Genomic DNA, 23,621 nt, shown 5'->3' with positions numbered 1-23,621 from the left:
AAAATTGACCCATGTGACTGGTTTTGTGGTCCAGGGTCACATATCGTGTTGTCAATGATTTCCAATCAACATCCAAATGTCTACTTGAGGATAAACATGATTTGTGCAGACAACAATGTGTTTTTCCAGTGAATTATTGGCCACAGAAAGATGTAAACCATCAAAATTTAGGAGGGAGGGAGGGAGGGAGAGAGAGAGAGAGAGAGGGAGAGAAAAGCTCTCTCTCAAACTAGACAACACACATTTTTAAATAAAAGGACATTCGAAAATCTTTTTCAATTACTTTTATATCCACTGTTCTAAAGTATCTGCTGCTAAATTATATATGAAATAGATTTAAATTAAGTTCTGAGTGAGAAAAAAACCCATCATCATGGATACTTAAATATGCACAGTAAGTTCCAGACAATCAAGAAAAGTGCCCTTAATGTTAACATTAATTTTGAACAAAACATTTATCAACATGTTAACAAACAGGTCTGACTCTGAATCTGGCCTGCTTTTAAATTGAACCAAAATGTGAAGATAAATGTCCTCAAAACTTCGCATTGCATTACAGCAATTTTAAAGGTCTCCCACAAAAGGCTAAATTCCTATCATCTTGCCAACAAACTCATCCAGTTACCGGTTGCAAACTGATCACCCATCCCAAATGAAGCAGACCATGACATCACTCACCTGCAGCAGGTGAATCAGCGATCACCATGGAGACGAACATCAGCAGCAGCAGCACGCACGCGGTGACCCGACTACCTTCCTCCATCATTAGACCCTTAATTTAGAGAAACTCATGTTTGGTCCAAGGTGATCCGAGGAGAAAATCCACGCGTTCAACTAGTCACCGTTAACTGCAGCAGATGAAGACAACACCACTGTTATTTAGGTCATATTTTCAGTCCTCTTTTTGAACATGAATTCATGAATACTCCCGGAACAATATCAAACGATATAATCATAAACCGAACAAATGACATCTTGCATATCACTAAAACCCTAAATTTTAATTCACAACTGCAAATTTTAACCACTAAAATGCATTGCCATGCTGCCTCGCGCTGACTGAGTGACACTACGAGTGAAGTGCTCGTGCAGAGCGCAGACCGTACGGTTCCTTTGTTCCTTAACTTGTCCGACTCATTTTCACGAATCGGTTCTTTCAAACAATTCGTTTTAAAGAACCAGCTCGAAGAACGATAGTTACGTCATGGCGCAATTACGTCATCGCGTGGCCCCTGCCATCCTGGCGTGACACATTATAAGCTCTAACGTTCCAGTAAAGTTATTTACTGCTGTTTATTACACGTAAGGACACTTTTAACATAGCATAGGTGTGTCCCAGCTGTTTGTTGCAGTCTGTTTCGTATGTGTCTCCGTCATATATTTCCAGTACGTCTGCTAATGGACTTTTAAATGAACTTTGCCCTATTTATCAAATCCTGTACAAATCACTTCACTCATCTCGGACATGAATTGGAATCCCCACTCGAGAACCACCAGGAACGATTCCGACAGATTCGTGAACGAATCATTTAGACCTGTTCAATAGATTCACCAAAAAGATCCAGTTCAAAAGAGCGATTCGTTTTCATGAATCGGACATCTTTATCGTGCAATATCACACGAACCGAGTCTCGCAGAGATCCAAACATTGTTGAATAGTGTGCTCCTTTCAAATGACTAAACTTACACCATGACATAGCATATTGCATGCTTCAGAATCAATGTAAGTTAAAGCCAAGGGCTTGTGAACTCACTGTGCGTTAAAACCCCACTAAACGCGCGTGTTACACGCGGATTAGGCTAGTAGTCGGGATTTGCAGTAACGTTAACTGTTCTGTAATGGTTATGAGAGAAATACTTTGTAATATTAGGATTTCACGGTGTTATTATAACTAGCTTCATTACCTATTGGAACTAAGAGCTAATATTTCGGATGTGTTGCTGTATGCCACATAACGGAGTCTTTTTGAAAGAAATGATTGCAAACATCGTCTATATAACGTTATATGTTTTATTGATGGTGCATTTAACTCGAGTTAACTTGTAGTTGCAAAACATACCTGCGCTGGATCGGATTTATATCAGTTTATTTTAAAGCAAAGAAAGACTTTTAGCACATGCACAGCCTAGAAAAGCAACTCCTCACCTTTTAAAGCTGAGTTACAGCGATCTGAAGTCGATAGCGTCCATATCCAGTTTCAGATCAGGATTAAATCTTCTTTTTTCCATGATTGCATGACACAACGTGGGATTTTCTTTTCATAAGTGTCTGGACACTGTTTGAACATCACTCACTTTCTCAGATGCAACCGCTCTGTGCTCGGGATTGCACTAAATCCTCCCCTGACAGCAGGATTTGGAGTGTCTTGTACGGGCTCTCCGGTCATTGGCTCCCCTCGCCGTCCTTCAGTAATCCGGGTTAGATTGACACCTCCGCCGGCGTCTGTGCTTTAACTGGAACGCGCTTTGTTACCGGATCTTGTGTGGCTGCATATTCTGCACCTGAACCAGATTATTTTTTAGGAACTTTTTACATGTTTTATTTTTCACAACCAACGAGATTCTGAACACGATTGAACGATTCGCTACAAGAATGTTTTCGGTTTTGGTAATGTGACAGCACACCCTAGTGGTCACTGAGGGCAACGGCGTCTTTTTACTTCATCAGAAGATAAGTACTTGTAATTAGATTATATGACATTTTAAAATACTCATAATCAGACTACAGTTACTTTTCTATTGATTACATGTTACTCTCACAATGGCAGTGAATTATTCTTAATTCTTTGATTCTACTTCTTTGTTTTATTGTAAATGTTCCTACTACTGCTTATACATTCAGTTTGTCTTCCAGGTTTATGAAATTACACATACAGAACAGCCACTGGTCATGTGACTATCACTGAAAACTGAGAATCACAGCATTTGATCACTGGATTTACATCCATTATTTCACTTTTAAGAAGCTTTTCTCAACATTGCAAATCTAATCAGATCCTCGTGAACACATTAATTATTATTTTAATTATAAGTCATTAACCATGTATTGCTGTCTTTGGAAAGCTTTTGTCTTACAAACACATTCAAATGTACAAATTTATGTCATTTCATACAGTACATGCAGTGCAGGGATTCCCCAAATGTTTTGTTAGCCAAAACCTCTTTGCCCTAATATATTTACTTGAAGTAAGCCCTTAGATTTTAAGTAAATAAGTTAGGTCAATAATAATATCAAGTCAATAATAATAATAAATAATAATAAAATAAAGTTCACGAATCTCTGATGTCGGTAAATGGTCACATGACATGCAGGTAAAAATTTTTTAGTAAATGTTTTATTTTGATTGTTCTATTTTTAAATTATTTATTAGAATTTTTAATGATTTAATTAATCGCTTTTCATTAAACTCACAAGCCCCAGTTTGGGACACCCTGACATAATGTCATATTTAATGCACTTCATGCTGATGATAACAAAGAATGGAATATATTTTCTCTCTCTTTGTATTTTTATATCAATATGTTACAAGATTATCATATTCAAATCAATGTGATAAACGAGTTAGGTCAAAAGTAATCTAAAAAGTAGTCAGAATACATTACCTAAAATAAGTAATGTAGATTACATTACTTACTAAAACATGTTGGCATGTAATTTGGAATCAGTAACCGACTACAATTTAAGTAATCTACCCAGCACTAAATAATTATGTAAATCATTTTATATTTTACTTTCTTAGCTGTATTTTAAATGGATTAGTTCTCACCTTCAAATACTATGAATAATATGATGTACGGCAGACACACATACAAAACCAAGATGCACATTTGTGTATTTAGACTTTTCACTCAGAATCATACTGAAATAGAGTCCCTTGCTGTGAAAACTAGTCCCAGTATTCCCTACTAGATTATTTTTGGTAAACTTGCATTGCCTTTGGTGATAGTCTGGTTAGTGTGTGCCACCAGAAGATAATTATTCTCTGGACTAAACACGAAAGAAACTCACAATGACAGCATGAAAATACAAGACAGATGCCGTGACTTAACAGTTTAATGTAAATCCAAGACAAAGTGTGATTACATTTCTACACATATACAATATGCATATGTGAGCATACAAATTTCCTTTAATAACTCGATTCACCTTGGAGACCGAAAAATGATCAAAAGTAACAGTGAATAACAAGCTATAACATAGTTCACCACGACGCGAGCCCCTTCACACCCTACAGTTAGTAAATAGAACGATTAAAATAACTATATTCTTCTATAACCCCCAGGTTTGTTAAAAATCCTCCATGAATTTACACTGCTATCATTAGTTGTCGAAGCCTAATAAAATTCACTCGGTTTTTTTTTCTACAACGAAAATTATTAAGAGAAGCACACAACATTTGTAATGGTAACACAAGCGCTTAGTAGCAAGTACTCAATTTGTAGGAGTTAAATCATTCTTATTATTGTCATTATTATATTCATTTTAACATTCTATAAAGCCAGTAAAATATCCATTCTCATAGCATACTTAATAATATTAGCCTAAGGTACAGGGTACATATAATGCTACGTTAACAGATTGAAATAATGAGACATCACACTTCTTCAAATCTCCAATAAACAAAGCAAAATTATAATAATTATAATTAAAAAAAAAGGACAATAAACAAAGAAGTATACCTGGAAATACTGCAGCACACAATAGCTTTGACAACAACTAATGTGATACACACTACTGAGAAAACCATACAGCAGTCGACAAAAATCAGGGGTCGGGGGGTCGGATGCTTTCTTAGGTCTTGAAACATTGTAGAAAAATATTTAGTTTTTACATTTGACTGTGAATGTTCACTGCTGTGCAAGTAGAAAATTGTTCACGTCTCCGATGGCTGCACAGACGGCTACGGTGCATCACAGCTACATAACAGGTTACTGTGGCGACTCGTGTGATGAGTGACGTTTCTGTACAAATAAGTTCACTTGCATTCACTGGTGTTTCTTATCTATTTGTGATATAGGTTACGCTTTACACGCTTGTAGTAATGTCACTAAAAAAAAAAAAAAAGTTGAGCGATGAGTGTTCTTGGGCATAATGATTATTGTTTAGCTTTTTTTTTTTTTTTTTTTGGTTCTAAAACAACATGTGGAGATGGCCGTATTGTCATATTTGGCCTCTTAGCACATTCATTCAAGTTCAATGGTGCATTTAACCCCTAATGCTTCTGTTTCAGCCCATAGATAGGAAAAAAATCTGATGGAAACGAACAAAAGCTTTACAATTCCGGAAGTACTGTGACCACTTCAGTGACAGAAAATAAACAAAAATCCATTGTGAGTTAATTCATGATCATGTGCTTTAAAAGCAATCTGACAGTTATCAGGGGTTCGACTGGCAAGAGATTTCAGGAATGTTTTGTAGTCCTTATAGTGGCTGAATCCATTGCTTCCTGTAACGTCGGTTGTAGGATTTTGACTGTAGGTTGTTGATTCATGAAGCTAAATGTGTAAAAAAAACGCACCAATACAGCACAGATTCATGGTTCCTTAAAGCTTCATGTGCAGTTAATAAAGGAGAAGGCAGTATTTTAACATGAGATGGAAAACAAAATCGTAAATTGCATGAACGCTTATTTCTAGCACATTTTGGTTGCATAATCTTCATTGATGTATACAGTTCAGACAAAGCCTGAATCTCAAAGAAAAAAAAAACAACAGCACATCATTATGACTTCTTGTTCATAATTCATCAATTTACGTTTGTAGAGCGAGTGGGCTTTCTATGATTTGAGTTAAAACATGAGAATTAAAAACATTGATCAAATGAATGCTAGATCAAGTCATTCTAGTTGATTTCAGTGATTACTATCCAGAGCAATCATCATATTTATCAGATATTTTAGTCTCAAATTTAACATTCATTTTGTACTAGTGACCAGTTTAAAGGTAGCAGTACTGATTCAATTCATGAAGCACTAATTTATGTCTGTGATTCTTAAATATTTAGTTAAAACCAAAAAAATAAAGCTTACAAAAGCTGAAATTTAAAGCTGCAGTGTATAATTTCAGTGTCACTAGTGGCACCAGACAGAATTGTATTCGAAACACTCCCCAATTTTCCATTGGTTGGACTAACTGATAGCCACGCCCCCATCTCTCACCATTGGTTGATCCCATGTTAAAGTGAAGCCATTTTTAAAGCGCCACAGTGTTTATACTCTTCAGGAGTAAATAATTACACACCGCAGCTTTAATAAATGAAATAAAGTGTGGCATTGACATTTTCTTTTTTCTAAAAAATGTGAGGGCCTTATTTTTTACACAAATCCACTTATTAGATCCAAAATCGGGAGTTTTGTCCACACTAACGCTGACAAAACGTATTTAGAAAGGTATAAAACACTGGATTAAACTGTGTTAAAAGCAACTGCACTGAAATCTGAGAGCGTTTTAGTATGCCATTTACAGGTTCCTTTCTGACACCGACCTGATCTAACCTTTTTTATGAATGTTTTTATTTTTCTAAATGTCAGTGAAACTCACTCTTCCTTCTCCGTTACAGCAAGAGAGACGTCTGCACATCAATGACATGCTGAATTTCTTTGGTGGGAAGAACCAAAACTCCTTAAATGCCAGCGGAGTCCCAATTTGGTCGTACAGGTCGGTCCCTGTGAGGTGAGACAGACTGGAGACTACAGATCAGTGCGGTCAGAAATGGCTCCTTCCGGAATGGAATGTTTTATGGGAGTATCATCGAAGGAGCCTTTCTTAACTGTGTGCTTGAATGAGCATCCAACTTAAGCTTAAACAAACATATGCACAACAAAAACAACAAAACATCTATAGGCATCCTACGTCGTAACACACAGCCTAACGAATCAATCTGACAAGCTATCAAACTGAAGGCTCGGGTACAACGTAACTGGTGTGAGATCTTGGCTGAGCACTTATGCTTCCTACCAGACGAGGGTCCACATATGAATATTAAACATCACAGTTACATATTGACCACCAGAAATCAAACAAATGATGCTTGACATATAACATAAAACAATAATAAACATCCACGAACATTATTGCAACACTCTCTATGAGAAAACAATATACCTAGTGAAATAAAACAATAATATAGAAACATCTCAAAGTAAAAACTACTTCAAATGCAAGTTTTGTGGCGTGAGGGCAGAAGGGGATATATTTGATGTGCCCAACATAAAAACAAAACAAAAAAACACTGTGTCCTAACCAGGCACATAACCTCCACAGCCAACCAGAACATGTCTGAAAATTTTGGACCAATGAGATTTCACTGTGGGCGGGGCTACCCAGCCCATCATCACAGCCACAGGCTACGCAAAATACAAAAAAAAAAACATGGATGTAATTTTTCTTTTCTTTTTATTTATTTTAATTCGATTTGATTTGAATGCTTATTCTTTTCTTTTGTTTATTATTTAGTTTTCCTTCCATTCCATACTTAAGTGATTATAAAAAGTTAATTTTTTTTAAAGCTGTAAAATAAACTAAGTTTTCCCTTTGGGTTTCCTTTGTGGGTGCACTACTCTTCAAAAGTTTGGGGTTGGTAAGGTTTTTTTAATTTTATTTATTTTTTTATGCTTACTAAGGCTGCATTTACTTAATAATACAGTAAAATATTTTGAAAATGTATTACATTTTTAAAGAACTAATTTCTATTGTAATATATTATAAAATGTAATTTATTCCTGTGAATTTTCAGCATCATTACTCCAGTCTTTAGTGACACATGATCCTTCAGAAATCAGTCTAATACGTGGATTTGGGGCATTTATTCTACTAACAATGTTGAAAACAGTTTTTTCTGCTTAATATATTTATGAAAACCATTTTTTTCAGGATTCTTTGAAGAATAGAAAGTTCAAAAGAACAGCATTTATTTGATTTTTTTTTTTAATCTTATTATTATTATTATAATAATATGTTTTTACTGTCACTTCTGGTCAATTTAATGCTTTGCTGAATAAAAATATGAATTTCTTTAAAAGCAAAATCTCACTGACCCCAAACATTTCAATGGTAGGGTATATAAACGTACTTTTCTTTTCTTTTTAATTGGTTTATTACAGAGCGCATGGTTAGGACACAAAGTGAACGATTGGCTAGCATATTGAACCTTAAATTAAGCAGCAAAAAGACAAGCATTGGCCCACAGTTTTCTACACTTTCGTCATCTCTTTATACTGACAGGACGCCTGTAGCATAAGTGATTCCTATGGTAAGACAAACAGTGAAAAAGACAGCCAATTTTAGATTTACGGTGCATGTTGTTGCAGATATGTCATGCAACATGGGGCTGTTTGAAACCCCAAGGTGTACGTGAGAATAAAAACACCACAGATCTTCGTAGAACCTCGAACGAACGCTTAAATCAGAGTGTTGTGTGCAATCTTGCTGCACGGCTTCCTTCGGCATCTACCAACGTGCTCAAAGCCAACATGCAATTCTCATTAAAAATGTGGAATTTGCCCTCTCCCTCTCCCAACAATTCCCATCAAAATCCACAAGCACCTCAGTCTCTCCAACGCCTAACAAGACTCTCCTTCTCGAACCCTCCCAGGTTTCTGAACCAAGTCCAGCCTTCCATAAACAGACAACCTCTTCAAACCTGGTATGTTTTATTTAACTTTAAACAAACTGTGCAGCCCAGTCTCCAAATGATTGAACGACACTTGGCTTTTCCCATGAAATATTCGTTTAGTCTCCCTTTTATGACATATACAGCCTAAAATCAGCGACATCGCATTGATTGCAAGGTGACTAAAACGCATAGCTACGGTATGTACAGTAAATACGCTATATAATTATATCCACTATCCCGAACAAAAGTTACTTATCTTTAAATGACAACTTTGGTTCATTACCCCAGGCAAGTATCTGTAAATGTAAAAGATCTCATGCACGCTAAACGAGAAGCGTTTAAATAACGTTTAGGGCTAATGCTTAATCCTGGAACTTAAAAAAAACGAAACACGAAACGATGAAGATGTTCAACCTAGGAGCCAACTCTCTGACTAGCATCTGGTTCTAGAGGGTTTCCAGCCAAGTAAACTGTCGTAATATATGTAAGGCACTACGAGGTAACAATGATAAACCTAAGACTGTGGAGGAATACGTCGCACAGATGTGCTGAGCGCACACATGCACGCAAACGCACGACCGACTACCATGTTGAACATGCCTATGTTATTGTAACCACTTTGTGCAATCACATTGAAAGAGGAAAAACAAGAATCTATTGGTATAAGAAAGGTTCTTCATTAAATCAACGGGTGCAGACTGCTACATTCTACAAAGAGGGGCCCAGCTAACGTTCTACGGTATGACAAACGTATTTTTCTTTTCTAAATGTGAACACAAACAAAGAAAAGTCTATAAATACACTAGAAAGTTTTGTCGTCCTATTTCCAGAAGATTCCTCCAGGTGTTTTTGTCGGAGAGCGCGGCGGAGTATGCACAATACCGTTCGCCGCAAGTAATTTGGAAACGTTTAAGACAGTTCAAGGCCATCGTTATGTTTTTTTTTTCTTTGAAGAGCAGCAGATATCCGTATTTCACCTCATCCAAAAAAATTCTCGCAGGAATTCAAAACATCCACGTCCTGACCTCGGGCTCAAACAGTCGGTGAATGATTTCAAGAAAGGGAAAAGCCAACAAAATCTCCGCCGAACGAAACTCTGTCTCTCCCAAACGGCCTGCTGATGAGACCTTGTTGTAAAAGAAACTAACAAAAGCAAGAACTCCTTCTCCTTCTTCTGTTTTAAGAGAAACAAAACCTCCAGATCACAAAATAAATTGTTAACTGGCCCTTTTGAGAAGGCAAAATAAAACTCATCAAAAAGAAAGCTCCTCAGTACCCTTCCGTTCCCTCCGAGAACACACTTCCTCTATCCATCGGCATCTTCATTGTCTTCAAGTTTAAGCATGAAAGGAACAAGGGGATGGGGTTAAGGGTCGATAGGCTTCAGCGTGTCTCTCTGTCTCTAGGTGGGATAAGGGTAGAAATGGTAAGCAGCGATTGGCTGGGCTCCAGTGTTTCAGCTTTAGAGGTAAGGGTACTGGTTCATCTTGGTGGGGCTCAGCGGGTATCCAGTGTAGACAGTGGAGGCAGGAGAGGCGCTGATGTAGGTCTGGTGCGCAAATTGGGCCTGGTACTGGCCATGGTGCAGGGTGGGCGAGGGCAGCACGCGGTGGCCCATGCTGACAGGCACCTGGTGGACGATGCCCGGCGGGTAGCTGGCGTGCTGGACTGCGTGACGGGCCGAACCCTGCGAAGCGACCAGGTGGGCCACCGTGCCGGTGGAGCCCAGGGCCGTGGGGCCGGTGTAGGTGTAGAGGTGTTGCCCGGACAGATGAGGGGGGGCCAAGTGGGGATGAACGTTAGCTGTGTGGGTGGGGCTGTTGTGGAAGGAATACTGAGCCTGGGTGGCCATAGTGGGGGTGATGTAGGCCTGCTGCCGCCGGTGACCTCCGTTGCGCTCAATTGCCATGTGCTGCTGAGCCTACACAAAGCAATAGTATATTACTTTTTGGGATAAATCTATGAACTATGAAACCAGATGTGAAATTCTTGACTGAAATACCTGGCTGAGATTTAGAGGCTGCTGCTGCTGAAAGGGGTGTGGCCCCGTGCGCTGCTGTCGGTACGACACGCCTCCCGACGAGTGGATGTTTCCGGACAAGCCCCCGTTGGAGATTTTGAACTTGTAGGCAGAGTTCTGGTGGTTCATCATGTCTGTTGGAATTAATAAAAAATGGTATGTCAACAACTTATGTTACAGTTGGCACTTCTTATCCCAATTGTTACAAGGCTACTTACTGAAATAAATAAATAAATAAATAAATAAATATAAAAATGAATATATTTGTGTTGGAAATATTATAAATAAACAAATAAATTAGGAACATTTGGGAAATATTGATGATATGTAAAAAAAAATGTAAAATTGTTGGAAATATTTATTATATTATGTTAAATAAATATTTTGTTTGGGAAAAAAACATTGGAAATATTAATTGATATATTGTGAAAATAAATAAATACATTTGTAAAAATGTAGGAAATCTTTATTATATTACATTAAATAACCACATAAAATAAAAAATATATATTTTTGGAAATAACATTAGAAGTATTGGCTGACATATTCCGATAAAATAAAAATAAAAGTAAACAAACAAATAAGCAATGAATAAAAAATGGTTATATTGTGTTAATTATTGGCACAGCTATGTTGGAAATCGTTTGCCTGGATCAATTTTAGTTTAGCGGTCCTTATAAAAATTTGTCTGCAGAATTCTACGGTTGACCAATTAGAATCAAGTATTCGCGAAAGCTGCATAGTAATGTTTCGAAACAATAGTGCTCATCACATTCGAGCTTGCATTGTAATAAAATATTCTTCTGACAAATGTTAACAGATCTGAGTTGTTTGAATTACCTCTATAAATTGTTTTACTATCTATAGCTTTTGAAAAGGCACATAAATCTACTAAATAAATCAACACTGCACATCAGAGGCTGTCAGTGAACTGTCCCTTTAAATTGATGCTCGATTCAGGCCCTGCCAGATGCCCGTTTTTCTCTGTCATCTTATCAGCCCTTCCCCTGTCTCACCAGGCAAGAGTCTATCACACTCTCCCAGATTCTCGCTGGTCTGGCTCTTCAGTGGGGGGATGATGATGGTGCGGGGGTTCCCGTTGCTGTAGTTGTCCAGGACAGCAACTTTGGAGTCGTAGCTGTTGGCGTTGGGACCATTAGCCCGGGACTCAACAGCGTAAGGGCTGGTATTGCTGGAGTCAGAGTCAGGGGAATCATGGACCGTCACACAGCTGATGACATTCTTCCTATGTTTAGATGACGTGCTGTGAGAAGGCAAAACAGGTTCATTGGAAATAAAAACTATGTAATATGCATGTAAATTTATTCAAACATTGTTTTGTGTAATGATGCACAATGTAATATTTGTCCAACTCCCAAGACTACCAAATTCATTTCCAAAGCATTATCTGGTATTTTCCCTGAGCTGAACAGGTATTTAAAAAAACATTTTTTTTTTCCCTGATCAATAAATGTCCCTGGTCTTATTGTGCAAGATTATTCATATTCATTTTATATCATATTCATAAGATAACAGATCAGTCATTCCACAGAAAACAAATCATTTTTATAATCTTTCATCAAAATGTAACAACTTTCTTCACCTCTGAAATGATTTGACATGACCAAGGAAAATACTAAAGGAATATTTCACTTAAAAAAAAAAATTCTGTCAATGTTGATAACCAGACAGTTGATGACACCATTCACTTCCATAGTATTTTTTTTCTATGGAAGTCAATGGGGTCCATCAACTGTCTGGTTATCGACATTCTTCAAACTATCTTCCTTTGTGTTCAGCAGAAGAGAGAAATTCATACAGGTTTGAAACAACTTGAGGGTGAATAAATGATGACAGAATTTTCATTTTTGAGTGAACTATTCCTTTAACCAATATTATACCCTAATAAAATCACAATCAAATCCTGAAGGATATAATCAAGTTCTGTCCTAAATCACTTCCCGCTTTCTCTCAAAAATATGTCATATTACAGAACTAATGTGTGCTAAAATGGCTCGTCCCATTTTTCCGACCTGGTGTTAGTGGGCTGTTTGAGGTCGTCCTCCTCATCCGTGTCGCTGCTGATGGTGATGATGCTGACGGCCGGGCTGGGGGTGTCGGGGATCACGATGGTTTGACGCGGTGGGTTGTGTTGACCGTGGTGGTCTCGAGTGGTGCTACATGCCTGCTCGCCTCCCCATCCCCCTCCTCCACAGGTCTGTGATGGGGCACACGTCGAAGACGGGCCGTTCTGAACCACGGCGCACCGAGGAGGGGTGTTCTCCTTCACTCGCTTGGAGCGCTGTGGGGACGTCACAGTCTGGGTGGAGGGCGCGTCGTATGCGGACACGTTCCTAAGAAAGAATAAAACAATTCTAAAGTTCATTTCAGTACGAATGTTTTTTAACATTATACCATGGCATTCATTGAGGTACCATTTAAATACCAACATATATGAATATTCCCATCTGATGCCATGGTAAAATTGTCTTAGTTTTATTAGTAAGGGTTTTCTGACCTGTTGTTTATCTGGTGCTGCTTGTTCTTTTTGGAGGAGGAGCTGTTGTTTGATGGCTGTCTCATGACATGAGCCACACCCACATTGAGAGGTTGCTGAGAGGGCAGGGTGACGTGACCTGCCAGTAAGGCTGGCTGTTGCATAATGGGATTGTAATGGCTGCCATGGGGATGTGAATTCCTGAAACGAAACAATGAGCATCACCTATAATGAAATATCACCTATATGAAAGAAGTCTCTTATGCTCACCAAAGCTGCATTTATAAGATCACGAATACAGTAAAACTGATTATTATTATGAAATATTATTGCAATTTAAAAATGAGTGTTTCTATTTTAACATATTTTAAAGTGAATTTTCAGCATCATTACTCCAGTCTTCAGTGTCACATGATCTTTCAGAAATCATTCTAATATGCTGATTAATTGCTTTGAAAAAAATCTTACTGACAACAAACTTTTGAGCAGTAGTGTATATTAATATATAATAATATTAATCTAAAAGAATCTGTTTGATCAGTAACTTGTAAGTCTTCTAAACATTCTTTCAACAAGACAAATTTACCTGGCTAGCAAAATTGCCAGATAATATGAATAAATATGCTTAATCCAAATGATAAATATGTAATGGAATGAGACAAAATGCACTTACTGAAGGCTTTACACTAAAAATTTTCATTTTTTACTAAATAATTTTGCTTTAGAGACCTACAAATTTATCATTTATCCAAGATACATACTTTAAAAATTATTCTTAGCATTTTGTGATATTTAGCTTTTTTTTGTGTGAATTTACTGTACCTTATTTTAAGGATGTTTAAATGTTTTACTGTCAAACCAAACACACATAATTAAAAATAGGATATTTGTAGTGTACAATGCTCTACTGGAGAACAAAAAATATTCTACAGATAAAATGTATGCAACTCCTTAATGGACCAAAATAAGTTGATACTACAGCAATACTCAAAATTAAATACTTTATACATAGGAATAAACATTGTTATTTTTTACTAACTAGATTTAGATATCTGTACCATCGTCTTCAATCATCAACTACAACTGTATCTCAATGAAGAATAAATGCAATGCAACATTTGGCCAGAGGAGGCAGCAGTGACTGCAGCAAATAGCAGAGGAGAAGAGAAGAGAACAGCAATAGATCTCAGAGGAGGATCTCTGCAGTAAAAGTGCGACACTTTTCCAACCGGACTGGGACTATAGAGCCCTCCGGGCTGAGCTTAAGGCGCTGATGTGATGATCTGCAGATATTATTCTGTAATACGTTCACATCATGCAGGTCAGCACGACCTGACTCCATTACCCTGTCCTGGCCATAGACACGCTCCTGCACTGTTCTAATACAAGAAACCAACATGAATTCTAAACAAATCCAGAATATAATGAGTATCAGTCTTAAAATATTCTCTTCCTGCATTTCAAATGAATAATTCAAAGGCATGTTGGCTTTGTAGGTGCATTTGCAGACTAAGCAACCTAGATAATTCATTCTGCTTAGTTAATAATCTAGGGGATTATAAAAACCCAGTGTTGCGGTACTGAACTATCGTGAAAAATATGCATCACCAGTCATGATATCGTAAAACAGATCAGTTGAGTTCCACATGACCTGTTTATAATCAGCACGGTATAAGTTATGTTTTTGTGAGGATATAATTGGTTTCGAAATACTAATGGAAACCCTATTAAACATGACGAAATTTTACCAGATCTGCTCAGCTAAATAAAAGAAACAAAAAATAAATAAAAGCTTCTGTGGCACCAACATCTCAACGAAATAGAGCGAAACAGAAGTAAAAAAGCACATTTTCTCCATAGGGAATTGATTTTGAACGATAACTTATAAACCTTTAAAGACAGACCAACTCTGAGTTACGAGGTTGCTAATCGATGGGAAATGCTTTTGTTGAAGCCCTCAGCCTGCATTATTTTGAATACTTTTTTAAAATAACAATTTTCAACAACAGAATTGGTGAAAAACAACATTACCCATGATTCTGCAAAGAAATCTCCACCAATCAGATAATTGCGACAATCAAATTAACACTTTAGCACCCACTCCCAATAAATATTGTGAATTACATCATAGTCAGTCTCCCAAGTTAAATATTTTCTTATTTAAAATATTTACATATTTTGAAAAAATTGAAAATATGCATAATATGTGTATTTTGTAATAAACCAAAAAAAAAAATCTCTCTTTCTATTTATATAATCAACAACAAAGTTTTATATTCTCCATCGTTTTTAATTCATTTGTGATTCACCTTTTAGCTGGTTGGTTTTGGTTCATGGCTTAAAACTCTTAACACTTAAAAATACTTAAGGAATCAAAGCAGCTGAAAAAGTGGATGGGCACTCAATCTATTGCAAAAAATATGGTTTCTCGAACACTCCCCATTTGCCAACGGTCAAACAAAATGGCAGTCAAAATGGTATAGTGGCAACTAACCTCCAGTTGGCCAGAGGCTGCGAACTGGTCATGGAGTCGGGGATGACGGTGGCGTGTTGCACTGAAGTGTGTGTGAGCTGCTGCCACGCTGGCGGAAGGAGAATCTGTTGAGTACCAGATGGCCAGGCCTGCTGCAAGGTCAGGATGGAAGGAAAACAGAGGGTTAGCACCAAAAAAGCGAGGTACATCTCCAGCAGAAGGTCAAAAAATCGACAGATAGTAGAACTCATGTGATCCAATTTAGTTGGACATTGCAGTCGAGTAGGATATGAACGCCTACTAGCAACCAACAGCACACGGACTCCGTGACCTCGAGCTATTTAATTGCAGTCAGTGTAAAGACCCCGTAACCCGGCACATCAAATCGCAGGGTTGCACCGCAGCTAAACAGGCCAGGGGACTGCACCCACATATTTAGAGAGGAGAAAAAGGATATGGCTATTTAGAGAAATGACCGCTAGTAAGTGATAAACTGTGCCAAACAACCACCAAAGGGGTCATTTAGTTATTTAAGACACAGCAGCATCAGCGTTTGGGCCTAGAGACATCACACACTGCAAAAAAATGGTTTTCTTACTTTTTATTTACAGTACAAATATTTTAACATTCTTAAATCAAGATTCCTTTACTGGAGATGCACAATTACTTAAGATATAAAATTTAGTTTTCTGAAAAAAACGTATCAAATTGAGTGCTTAAAACCAGATAAAATATCTGCCAATGGGGTCAGAAAAATAAACTTAAATCAGAGGAAACATTTTTTTTTCTGACCCCATATTTTCTTGTTTTAAGCATAAACTCACTTCATTTTGATACATTTTTCAACAAAAAAAAAAAAGTAATTTTGTTTCTGATGTAAATGTATGGCGATTTAAAAATGTTTAGATATTTGTACTGGAAACCAACACAAAAATACGGAGTAAGAAAATAACTAAATGTGTACAGGAGAATTTTATAATGCATCCATCTTCTTTTAGTAATTATTCTCTTGGTCAGAAAATGAAGAAGCAAATTATGGACAACATAAAAGATCTCCCTGCGGAATAACAAAAAAGCTTGGGCCACTTTCGTTGGAACTTCATTCATTTCTCTCCCTCGATACCTTGGCACCGTATCTACATAGATGAGGGTCTGAGATGGGGCCCTGCATACTGCGTACGGCCTTGGCTCATGTCTATAAAAAAGATAAGACCCTGCCTTAATAAAGAGATGTGGCATCTCCCAGGCAGTGTGCTGATGTGCGAGACATTTTCCAAATCAGCTCTGACTTTAATTAAATTCAGGGGCCCCCATTCAGAGGCTTTGTGAGGAGCTGTTTTGTATGGCGGGTGAGGAGAGCGAGGAGTGCCAGGCATAATTTGCCCAGAGACGTGAGCTTGAAGAAGAGTGCCTGCAGCTCTAATAGTTTAATGCAGCTTTATTGATTAGCAGTTTAATGTACAACTAATGAATTGTTTCTTTAATACTCTTTGCACATCTATTTACCGGCCCATCTGTATGGGCCACAGCACTTGCACAAAATGGAGAAAAAGTGGGGAAAAAAAATGCTTTTACGATGTTTGAAAGGCATTTATCATTGTGAGAGGTGTGAATCTGGGCCTTTTTCAGGAATTCTGGCAATTTAAGGTCAATTTTATCACAAGAGTGCATGGGATTGGTATTATGTACTCAGTATGTTACTCTCAAACTATAATCAGCTTATCATTGTCATTTGTTTTATTTTTGAAGTGCTTTATTAATAATATATATATAAATATACAGTTTACATTGTATATAAATTACAGCTTAACTGAGAGAAACTGTTTTTTAGCCTATTTAATTTAGCCTTAGCATAAAAGTGCATACTTTCAGTATGTGGCAACACCTCTACATACCTCTTCCGCCCATGACACAAATAATTTCATCCGAACTATGTCCCCAAAGCCCTTTGCCTACATTCCTGACACTTTGCATCCTCCTTTCTCACTCTGGGTCGGGTTGTGTAATTGTTCCGTCTGGCCTGGAACGCTAACCCAGATAAGAGTTTTCCATGCAAGGCCATCTCTGCGACTACCCCCCTAACAGCTTTTCTGCCCTCACAGGGTGAAAGCCTTTTGTCACCCCCAGGGCTCTGAAAGCACCGCCGCTCTCTCGCCAATTGTTTTCGCATTTTCTGCATTCCTGTTCTAGATAAAAGCTGAGGCCTTCTAGAATCCCACTCCACTGGCACCAGAAGCGATGTGGTTTGGGTGATTGGGTTGAAGGGGGGAAGAATGGGCGGTTTAGGCCCTGGAGAAATGATAAACAAGTATCCCCAATCTTTACTCTGGAGAAACTGCCTTTCCCAATGCAGTGCTCCGATAATCACCCGTGGACTTTATGCACAGGCTTTCCTGTACGTGAGGAACAATAAAGACGCTGTAAAGTACTTAAGAAATAGAGTGTAGTCACGAAACAGCGACATAAGCAAAACTCAGCAATACTGAAAAAGATTGTAGACGAATTACAATTAGCTAAACCGTTGTGAACCTCGTCACCCTGACCTCGGTCCCTGCCTTTAAGCATCCGTAGACTTTATTTGAAGGAATAGCACAACTAAAAATAAAAATTATGCACCATTTACTCACTGCCATGTTGTTTGACTTTGAAACTTGTATGATTTGCTTGGAAATCTGAATGGAGACTGGAGCTTCAAACTTCAAAAAGGTTGCAAAAAAATTGTAAAAATATCATAAGAGTGGTACATGTGCGCCATATTTCAAGTTTTCTTAAGCCATATTATAGCTTTGTGTGATAAAATAGACCATTTAGATTGTTATTCACAGATAAACTTTTCCTCTAGTAAGCTGTCAACTGAATTCAAGAACTGAATCAGTTTAATATGTTAATCAATTATTCAGCCTACTTTTATGAACGGGATCAACAGATTCACTGAAAAGATCTGATTCAAAACAATGTTTCATTCACAAATTGGGTATTGCTAATTCTTTCATGAACTCTCATGAACATGCCAAAGGACAGCTAGAATGCATATCAAGAGTTTCAGTAAATATCGACTTAAATTCTGGTCTGTTCCTCACACAACGCTTCAGAAGACTTGGAAAAGAACACATATGGACTACTTTTCTGATACTATTTATTTGGTCATTTTGGAGCTTCACAGCTACTCTCCTCCTTCACTTTCATTCAATTTAAAAGTGTGGCCAGGATATTGCTCAAAAATTCACCTTTTATGTTTCACTGAAGAAAGTAAGTCACACAAGATTGAAACAACATGAGTGTGAGTAAATCATTTTCATTTTTGGCTGAACTATTCTTTCAAGCAGAAGAGTAGAGTCTTAAAACAGCAGCAAGAGCTCTAGGAAATGTTGAGGATAAATTACAAATTAGCTAAACGGCTCTGAACCTCCCCACCCTGTCTCAAATTTTAAAAGCCGTCTGGGCCCTTCCTTGCGGCTCCAGAGGGTAGACAAATCCCTCAGCACTCACAGACCTCATTTAAAGGCAACCTCAGCCTTGCTCATCAAAGCTTGACTTCCTCTAACTCCACGAAAGGAGCAGAGTTCCCTGGACCTTAGTGGAAGCAGGAAAGCAAACCATCAGTGGGGTAAAATCTCTGGCAGGGTAAAGGCAGGTCACTCCAGTTGATACAGCAGAGCATTATGAGATAAATCCAACCTGGCTTCAATTAATCTATTTGCCATGAAATGAGAGTGTCTTCTTGATTTTGTTAAAGGGAAAGTGAATTATACTTTTATCATTAAAACAAAGTAGGTCATGCTAATTGCTCTTTGGTTGGAGCCAAATTCGGATGTAATTGAGAATTTGGGAAAGGCTGAAGGGTGTAATTAGTTTAGGAAATGTGGCTTTGTATTGCTATGGCAATGGGGGCAATGTCTGGCTATACCTGTGTCAGAAGGCCTGACTGGATCTGTAGAGGTTGGGCCTGTGTTACTATGGGAACTGCATTCTCCATCCGCACTGAGTAGCCAGTGTGTTTAGAGGGTGATGCTTGCAAACCTGGGAAGAAATAACAAGGTAAACATAATTAGATGGCCAAATTTATGAAACAGCTCATTCTGTTTCATGAATTTTTCAGAAGCAATTACTCTTATCTTCAGTGTCACATGATCCTTCAGAAATTAAGCAGTGTAGTTTCTATCCGTATGATAACCTGACTGAAATTTCAATTTTTTCATTGTTGAATCTGGAAGCAAGTGTCAATGTATCTAGTGTGTGGCTTAAGAGGCCTTGGAATGTAGCGCACCAGTCGTGTGGACCACTTTTATGATACTTTAATGTTGTTTGACCTATTTGTCTGATGTAGATACTATAAACTGCTGTTATATGAAAAGAGTTGGGTAAAGATTTTTTAAAAACAGAAAAAAAAACATTAAAGAAGTTCGGAAAGACACTAGGGTAAGTCTATAATGCAGAATTGTAATTTATGTGTGAATTAGTACTTTAGCATCATTTATTGTATGTGACAGCCAAAGATGGGTTTAGTTTAAATGAAAACAGCGCTCACCTTGGAAGCCAGGTGGGCAGACGATGAGGGCCTGCTGGAAGGGATCGGGTCGGGCGGCGCAGAGTTGTGGTGCACCGGGCTGGAGGGGCATGGTCCTGGGGGCCACGGCAGCCATGGGGGCCGCAGAAGGCTGGTAGAGTGCAGATTGGTAATTTAGTATGGAGACATCAGGATTGGTAAGGGAAAGGGTGGCACTGGTGGAAGAGGGAGCCAGGTTGGTGGCCTAAAGGAACCGATGGGATAAAACAAACAAACAAAGACAAACAAACAAAAGCATGAGGAAGTGGGTGTGGGGATTGGGTGGAACAACGATGAGAGGGATGCGGGGCAAAATTTCAAAGAATAGCAAATGATAAACATAAACTCCTTAAAATATTTCTCAATATGCAGGATGGATGTTCAAAAAAAAAACTAGCTGATGAAAACTGCAGGCACGGGAAGCATGCTTGATGTCAAGTAATTTTTCAAAGCGAATACAACAAATTCAACAAATTAGATGCTATTGGGTGCAGACGGCATTAAGGTTCAGGCATGTTCTATAAAATGACTTATTGAGCGTGAGGGAAGAGGAGAGAGGAGGTGAGAGAGCTTCAATCAATGCTCTTGTGTTACAGTCTCCATCAACCCTTAAACTCATTGAATTTGCTCAGTCTCATTAGCAGCAGATAATGATCCCTCTTTGTGCTAAAGCTATGATTAAATATACACACATATCTAACTGGTGAGGGGAGAAAAAAATCTGTTCTTCAAAGCCTCTGCTCTAGATTTCCCCTCCAGTGCTTTTTAATCCGGCCTGACTGCGGCACATTCATCTGTTTATTCATCTATCAATGTGGAATTTGCGCGTCTAGAGGGTTTGATGAACGAGGGAACTCCCACTCCTCCATCTAGAACGGTGAACCGAATGTGCTTCTCAAAAGAATTGTACAGGTCCTTCCATCATAGTCACTCTCGCTCTATAATGAAAGCACAAGCCAAAAATATAGCCAGAAGTAAAATATGAGTGCGGTAACATCGCCAGAGAGAGGAAAGGGCTGCTCAAAACGAAAAAGAAGGTCCGAGCCATGGCTTAGCAGTAAGTGCACATGTTCCAGCATAAATATTTTTAGCCACGAAGCCTATTTGGGAAATCTGGGGTTGAGTCTATACTGCTCAAGTTCCCATGTCCAAAATAAACAAACATTAAAAAAACAAAAACAAAAAAACATTGTCTGAGCTATGGCTTAGCGTTCAGCGCAAATGCGCCGGCATGAACAATGTGAGCTTTGGCCAGGCTTAAACCCACAAGTTTCCATGTGCCTGTTCAGAACTTCTCAAATAAAATAAAAAAAATGGTCTGAGCTATGGCTTAGCAGTTGGCACACATGCTCAGACAATATGTTGAGCCATGGTGCTAATATGAGAAATGTGGGTTTGTGTCTGGCCAAATCAAGTTTTTAATCATGTGCCTTTTCAGAACTTAAAAAGATAAAATAAAAATAAGGATATGGGCTATGGCTTAATGGTCTGCGCGCATGCTCCTCCAGCATAAATATTTTTAGGTTTGGAGCTCATATGGGAAATGTGGGTTTGAGTCTAGCCTACTCAGGATCTCATGTGCCGGTTCAGACCTTCCAAAACTAAGCCAGACCTTTCAGACCTAAGCTATGGCTTAGTGGTATGCGGGCATGCTCAAACATAAAAAGGTTGAGCTGTGGTGGTAATATGAAAAATGTGGGTTTGAGCCTCTATTTTCACGTCTTTCTGTTCTATCTCAGAAAATAAAAAGTCAGAAAAATTCCAAAAAAAAAAAAAAAATGACTCGAGGTCAAGTCTGAATAGATCATGTTTAGATGGAAACCCTCTTCAAAAAGTCTTGTGAAATTCACATGCCGCATTTGTAAACTATTTGATTGGAGTGTCTCGTCAACCAACCCTATCTGTAACCTTGGTAGAAGGAGGTAGAAGAGGTTTATCATCTAGACATGACCATCCAAGTACATTTCCATGTAAAATGCCTGTCATTTCTTCCAAGAATTGAACAAAATAATAGACAAAAAAGGTGTGCTTAAACTCTGGTGCACCATCAAAATCAGTTCGTTTAATGGAAGCTAGTGTTATTTACTTTTATCTGTTACTAAAGCAATACCGTTTCATCTCATGCCACAGCTAGTAATTATAGACTTTTCATTAAGGTTTGTATGGGGAGAATTCAGTACAGAGCTTTTCATTTTTCATTTTCACCGTTTAGCAAGGCCGACGAGCACCAGGGGAGAGAGTTAATCAATACGCCGCCATGGCATTCATCACACAAAATAAACACTTTACCCTCACAGCTGGCTAATGCTACACAAGCTTTCCCTTCGAACACACTGAATGCCCTACACAATGTTCTTCTCATGAAGTTACAATGAGGCCGGAATGCTATGACATTACAGCCGTATGACTTTTTGACTTCAGACATGTTTATTCGAAGGGGAAAGTCACGTTTTGAGCTGATCAAAGAACTCAAAATGAAGGCATTATAGGATTCAAGCCTGGCCCTCTGTCAGCAGTTTCGACAAACGCTCCCTGGTGAAGCTAAACTGCACTGAGGCAAAACAGGAGGAAACAAAAGGAGAGAAGGAAACAAAGTGGTGCAATCTTTAAGGCTGCAAAGTGGTAAAATGCAAGCCAAGCAGGAAGTAGAGGCTGTCATGTTGTTAATCAGCACATTGTGACAGAGGGCTGCAAGGCTGGAAAAACACGCACGCGCACATACACACAGCCCAAATGGCCCATGATATGACTGGTGTTCTGTCCGCTGAAGGAAGTCATCCGATACTGTTAGTGGTCAATGGGCCAATGCTACACTAATTTCTTTGGATTGTCCCACTGAGTCAGTGCATGTAATGCAATTAATTATCTGCAGCTTTAAGGTAAACTAAACTGAACTAGGGATCGGCAAGGGTTAAAGTAGCAACTGAATCACTTTGTCACATAAACTGTAGCTTGTTGTTGTGTTTGTTCTGACATGGCTGTAGTTGTGAGGTTGAAACATAAGTTAGTCATTTTTTTTATGATGTGCTCAAAAAAGAAAATGGTCCATACACCACAAAAATCTTGTCTCCATATCCATTAAAACATGTAATTACATAATATTGCACAACATTTAACACAGTATATATATATTATTATTTATTTTTTTATAAATTATTATTATAATTACAAATAATTATTTACAACAGAAATATAAATGTAATAATTCAAATATTTATGAACATTATATTTATATTATCTGGCTTCTCAAGTGCATTTGTCTTGTTTAAGGATGCTTTTAAGGATATTAATGCTTTAATGCAATTATGATACCATAATTTAATTATATTTATTATTTCATTATCGAGTACATATATTTTGATTATTTATTGTGGTGTATTAACCAATTTTCTTTTTGATCGCATTTGTTCATTTGAGCTTAAAAGGTCATTTTTTAGTAATTTTGACCCTGCTAGGTCAGGAACTTACACC

The 23,621-nt window shown here is 38.0% G+C and overlaps 2 protein-coding genes and 1 long non-coding RNA gene across 5 annotated transcripts in view; 1 reads left to right on the top strand and 2 right to left on the bottom strand.

The window, feature by feature from the left end:
- The window catches only part of LOC307159812 (UPF0606 protein KIAA1549), a 53,611-nt gene extending 51,278 nt beyond the window's left edge, over nt 1-2,333 (bottom strand). For both annotated transcript variants that reach the window (XM_079873437.1, XM_079873438.1), the window contains exons 1-2: nt 2,147-2,333; nt 679-848 (exon numbers count right to left, since the gene is read on the bottom strand). In XM_079873437.1, coding sequence (XP_079729563.1) covers nt 679-766 — 88 coding nt within the window. In that variant the 5' untranslated portion in view covers nt 767-848; nt 2,147-2,333. The remainder of the gene's footprint in view (nt 1-678; nt 849-2,146) is intronic.
- LOC307159825 lies at nt 1,663-6,689 on the top strand. The gene is made up of 2 exons (XR_013821451.1): nt 1,663-1,723; nt 6,560-6,689. It is a non-coding gene; the product is annotated as an uncharacterized lncRNA (long non-coding RNA).
- Nucleotides 6,690-8,210: 1,521 nt separating this feature from the next.
- The window catches only part of hipk2 (homeodomain interacting protein kinase 2), a 93,920-nt gene continuing 78,509 nt past the window's right edge, over nt 8,211-23,621 (bottom strand). The window contains exons 8-15 of one of the 2 annotated variants that reach the window (XM_079873439.1): nt 20,133-20,355; nt 19,512-19,624; nt 15,626-15,756; nt 13,153-13,332; nt 12,668-12,988; nt 11,651-11,898; nt 10,617-10,768; nt 8,211-10,535 (exon numbers count right to left, since the gene is read on the bottom strand). In XM_079873439.1, the coding sequence (XP_079729565.1) occupies nt 10,077-10,535; nt 10,617-10,768; nt 11,651-11,898; nt 12,668-12,988; nt 13,153-13,332; nt 15,626-15,756; nt 19,512-19,624; nt 20,133-20,355 (1,827 nt within the window). In that variant the 3' untranslated portion in view covers nt 8,211-10,076. The remainder of the gene's footprint in view (nt 10,536-10,616; nt 10,769-11,650; nt 11,899-12,667; nt 12,989-13,152; nt 13,333-15,625; nt 15,757-19,511; nt 19,625-20,132; nt 20,356-23,621) is intronic. The other variant, XM_079873440.1, reaches the window with a different exon arrangement.

This window comes from Squalius cephalus (genome assembly GCF_949319135.1).
Source record: "Squalius cephalus genome assembly, chromosome: 6".
Lineage (NCBI taxonomy): Eukaryota > Metazoa > Chordata > Actinopteri > Cypriniformes > Leuciscidae > Squalius > Squalius cephalus.
The sequence above is the reverse complement of the archived record's forward strand: the minus strand, read 5'-3'. Positions and strand labels throughout refer to the sequence as shown.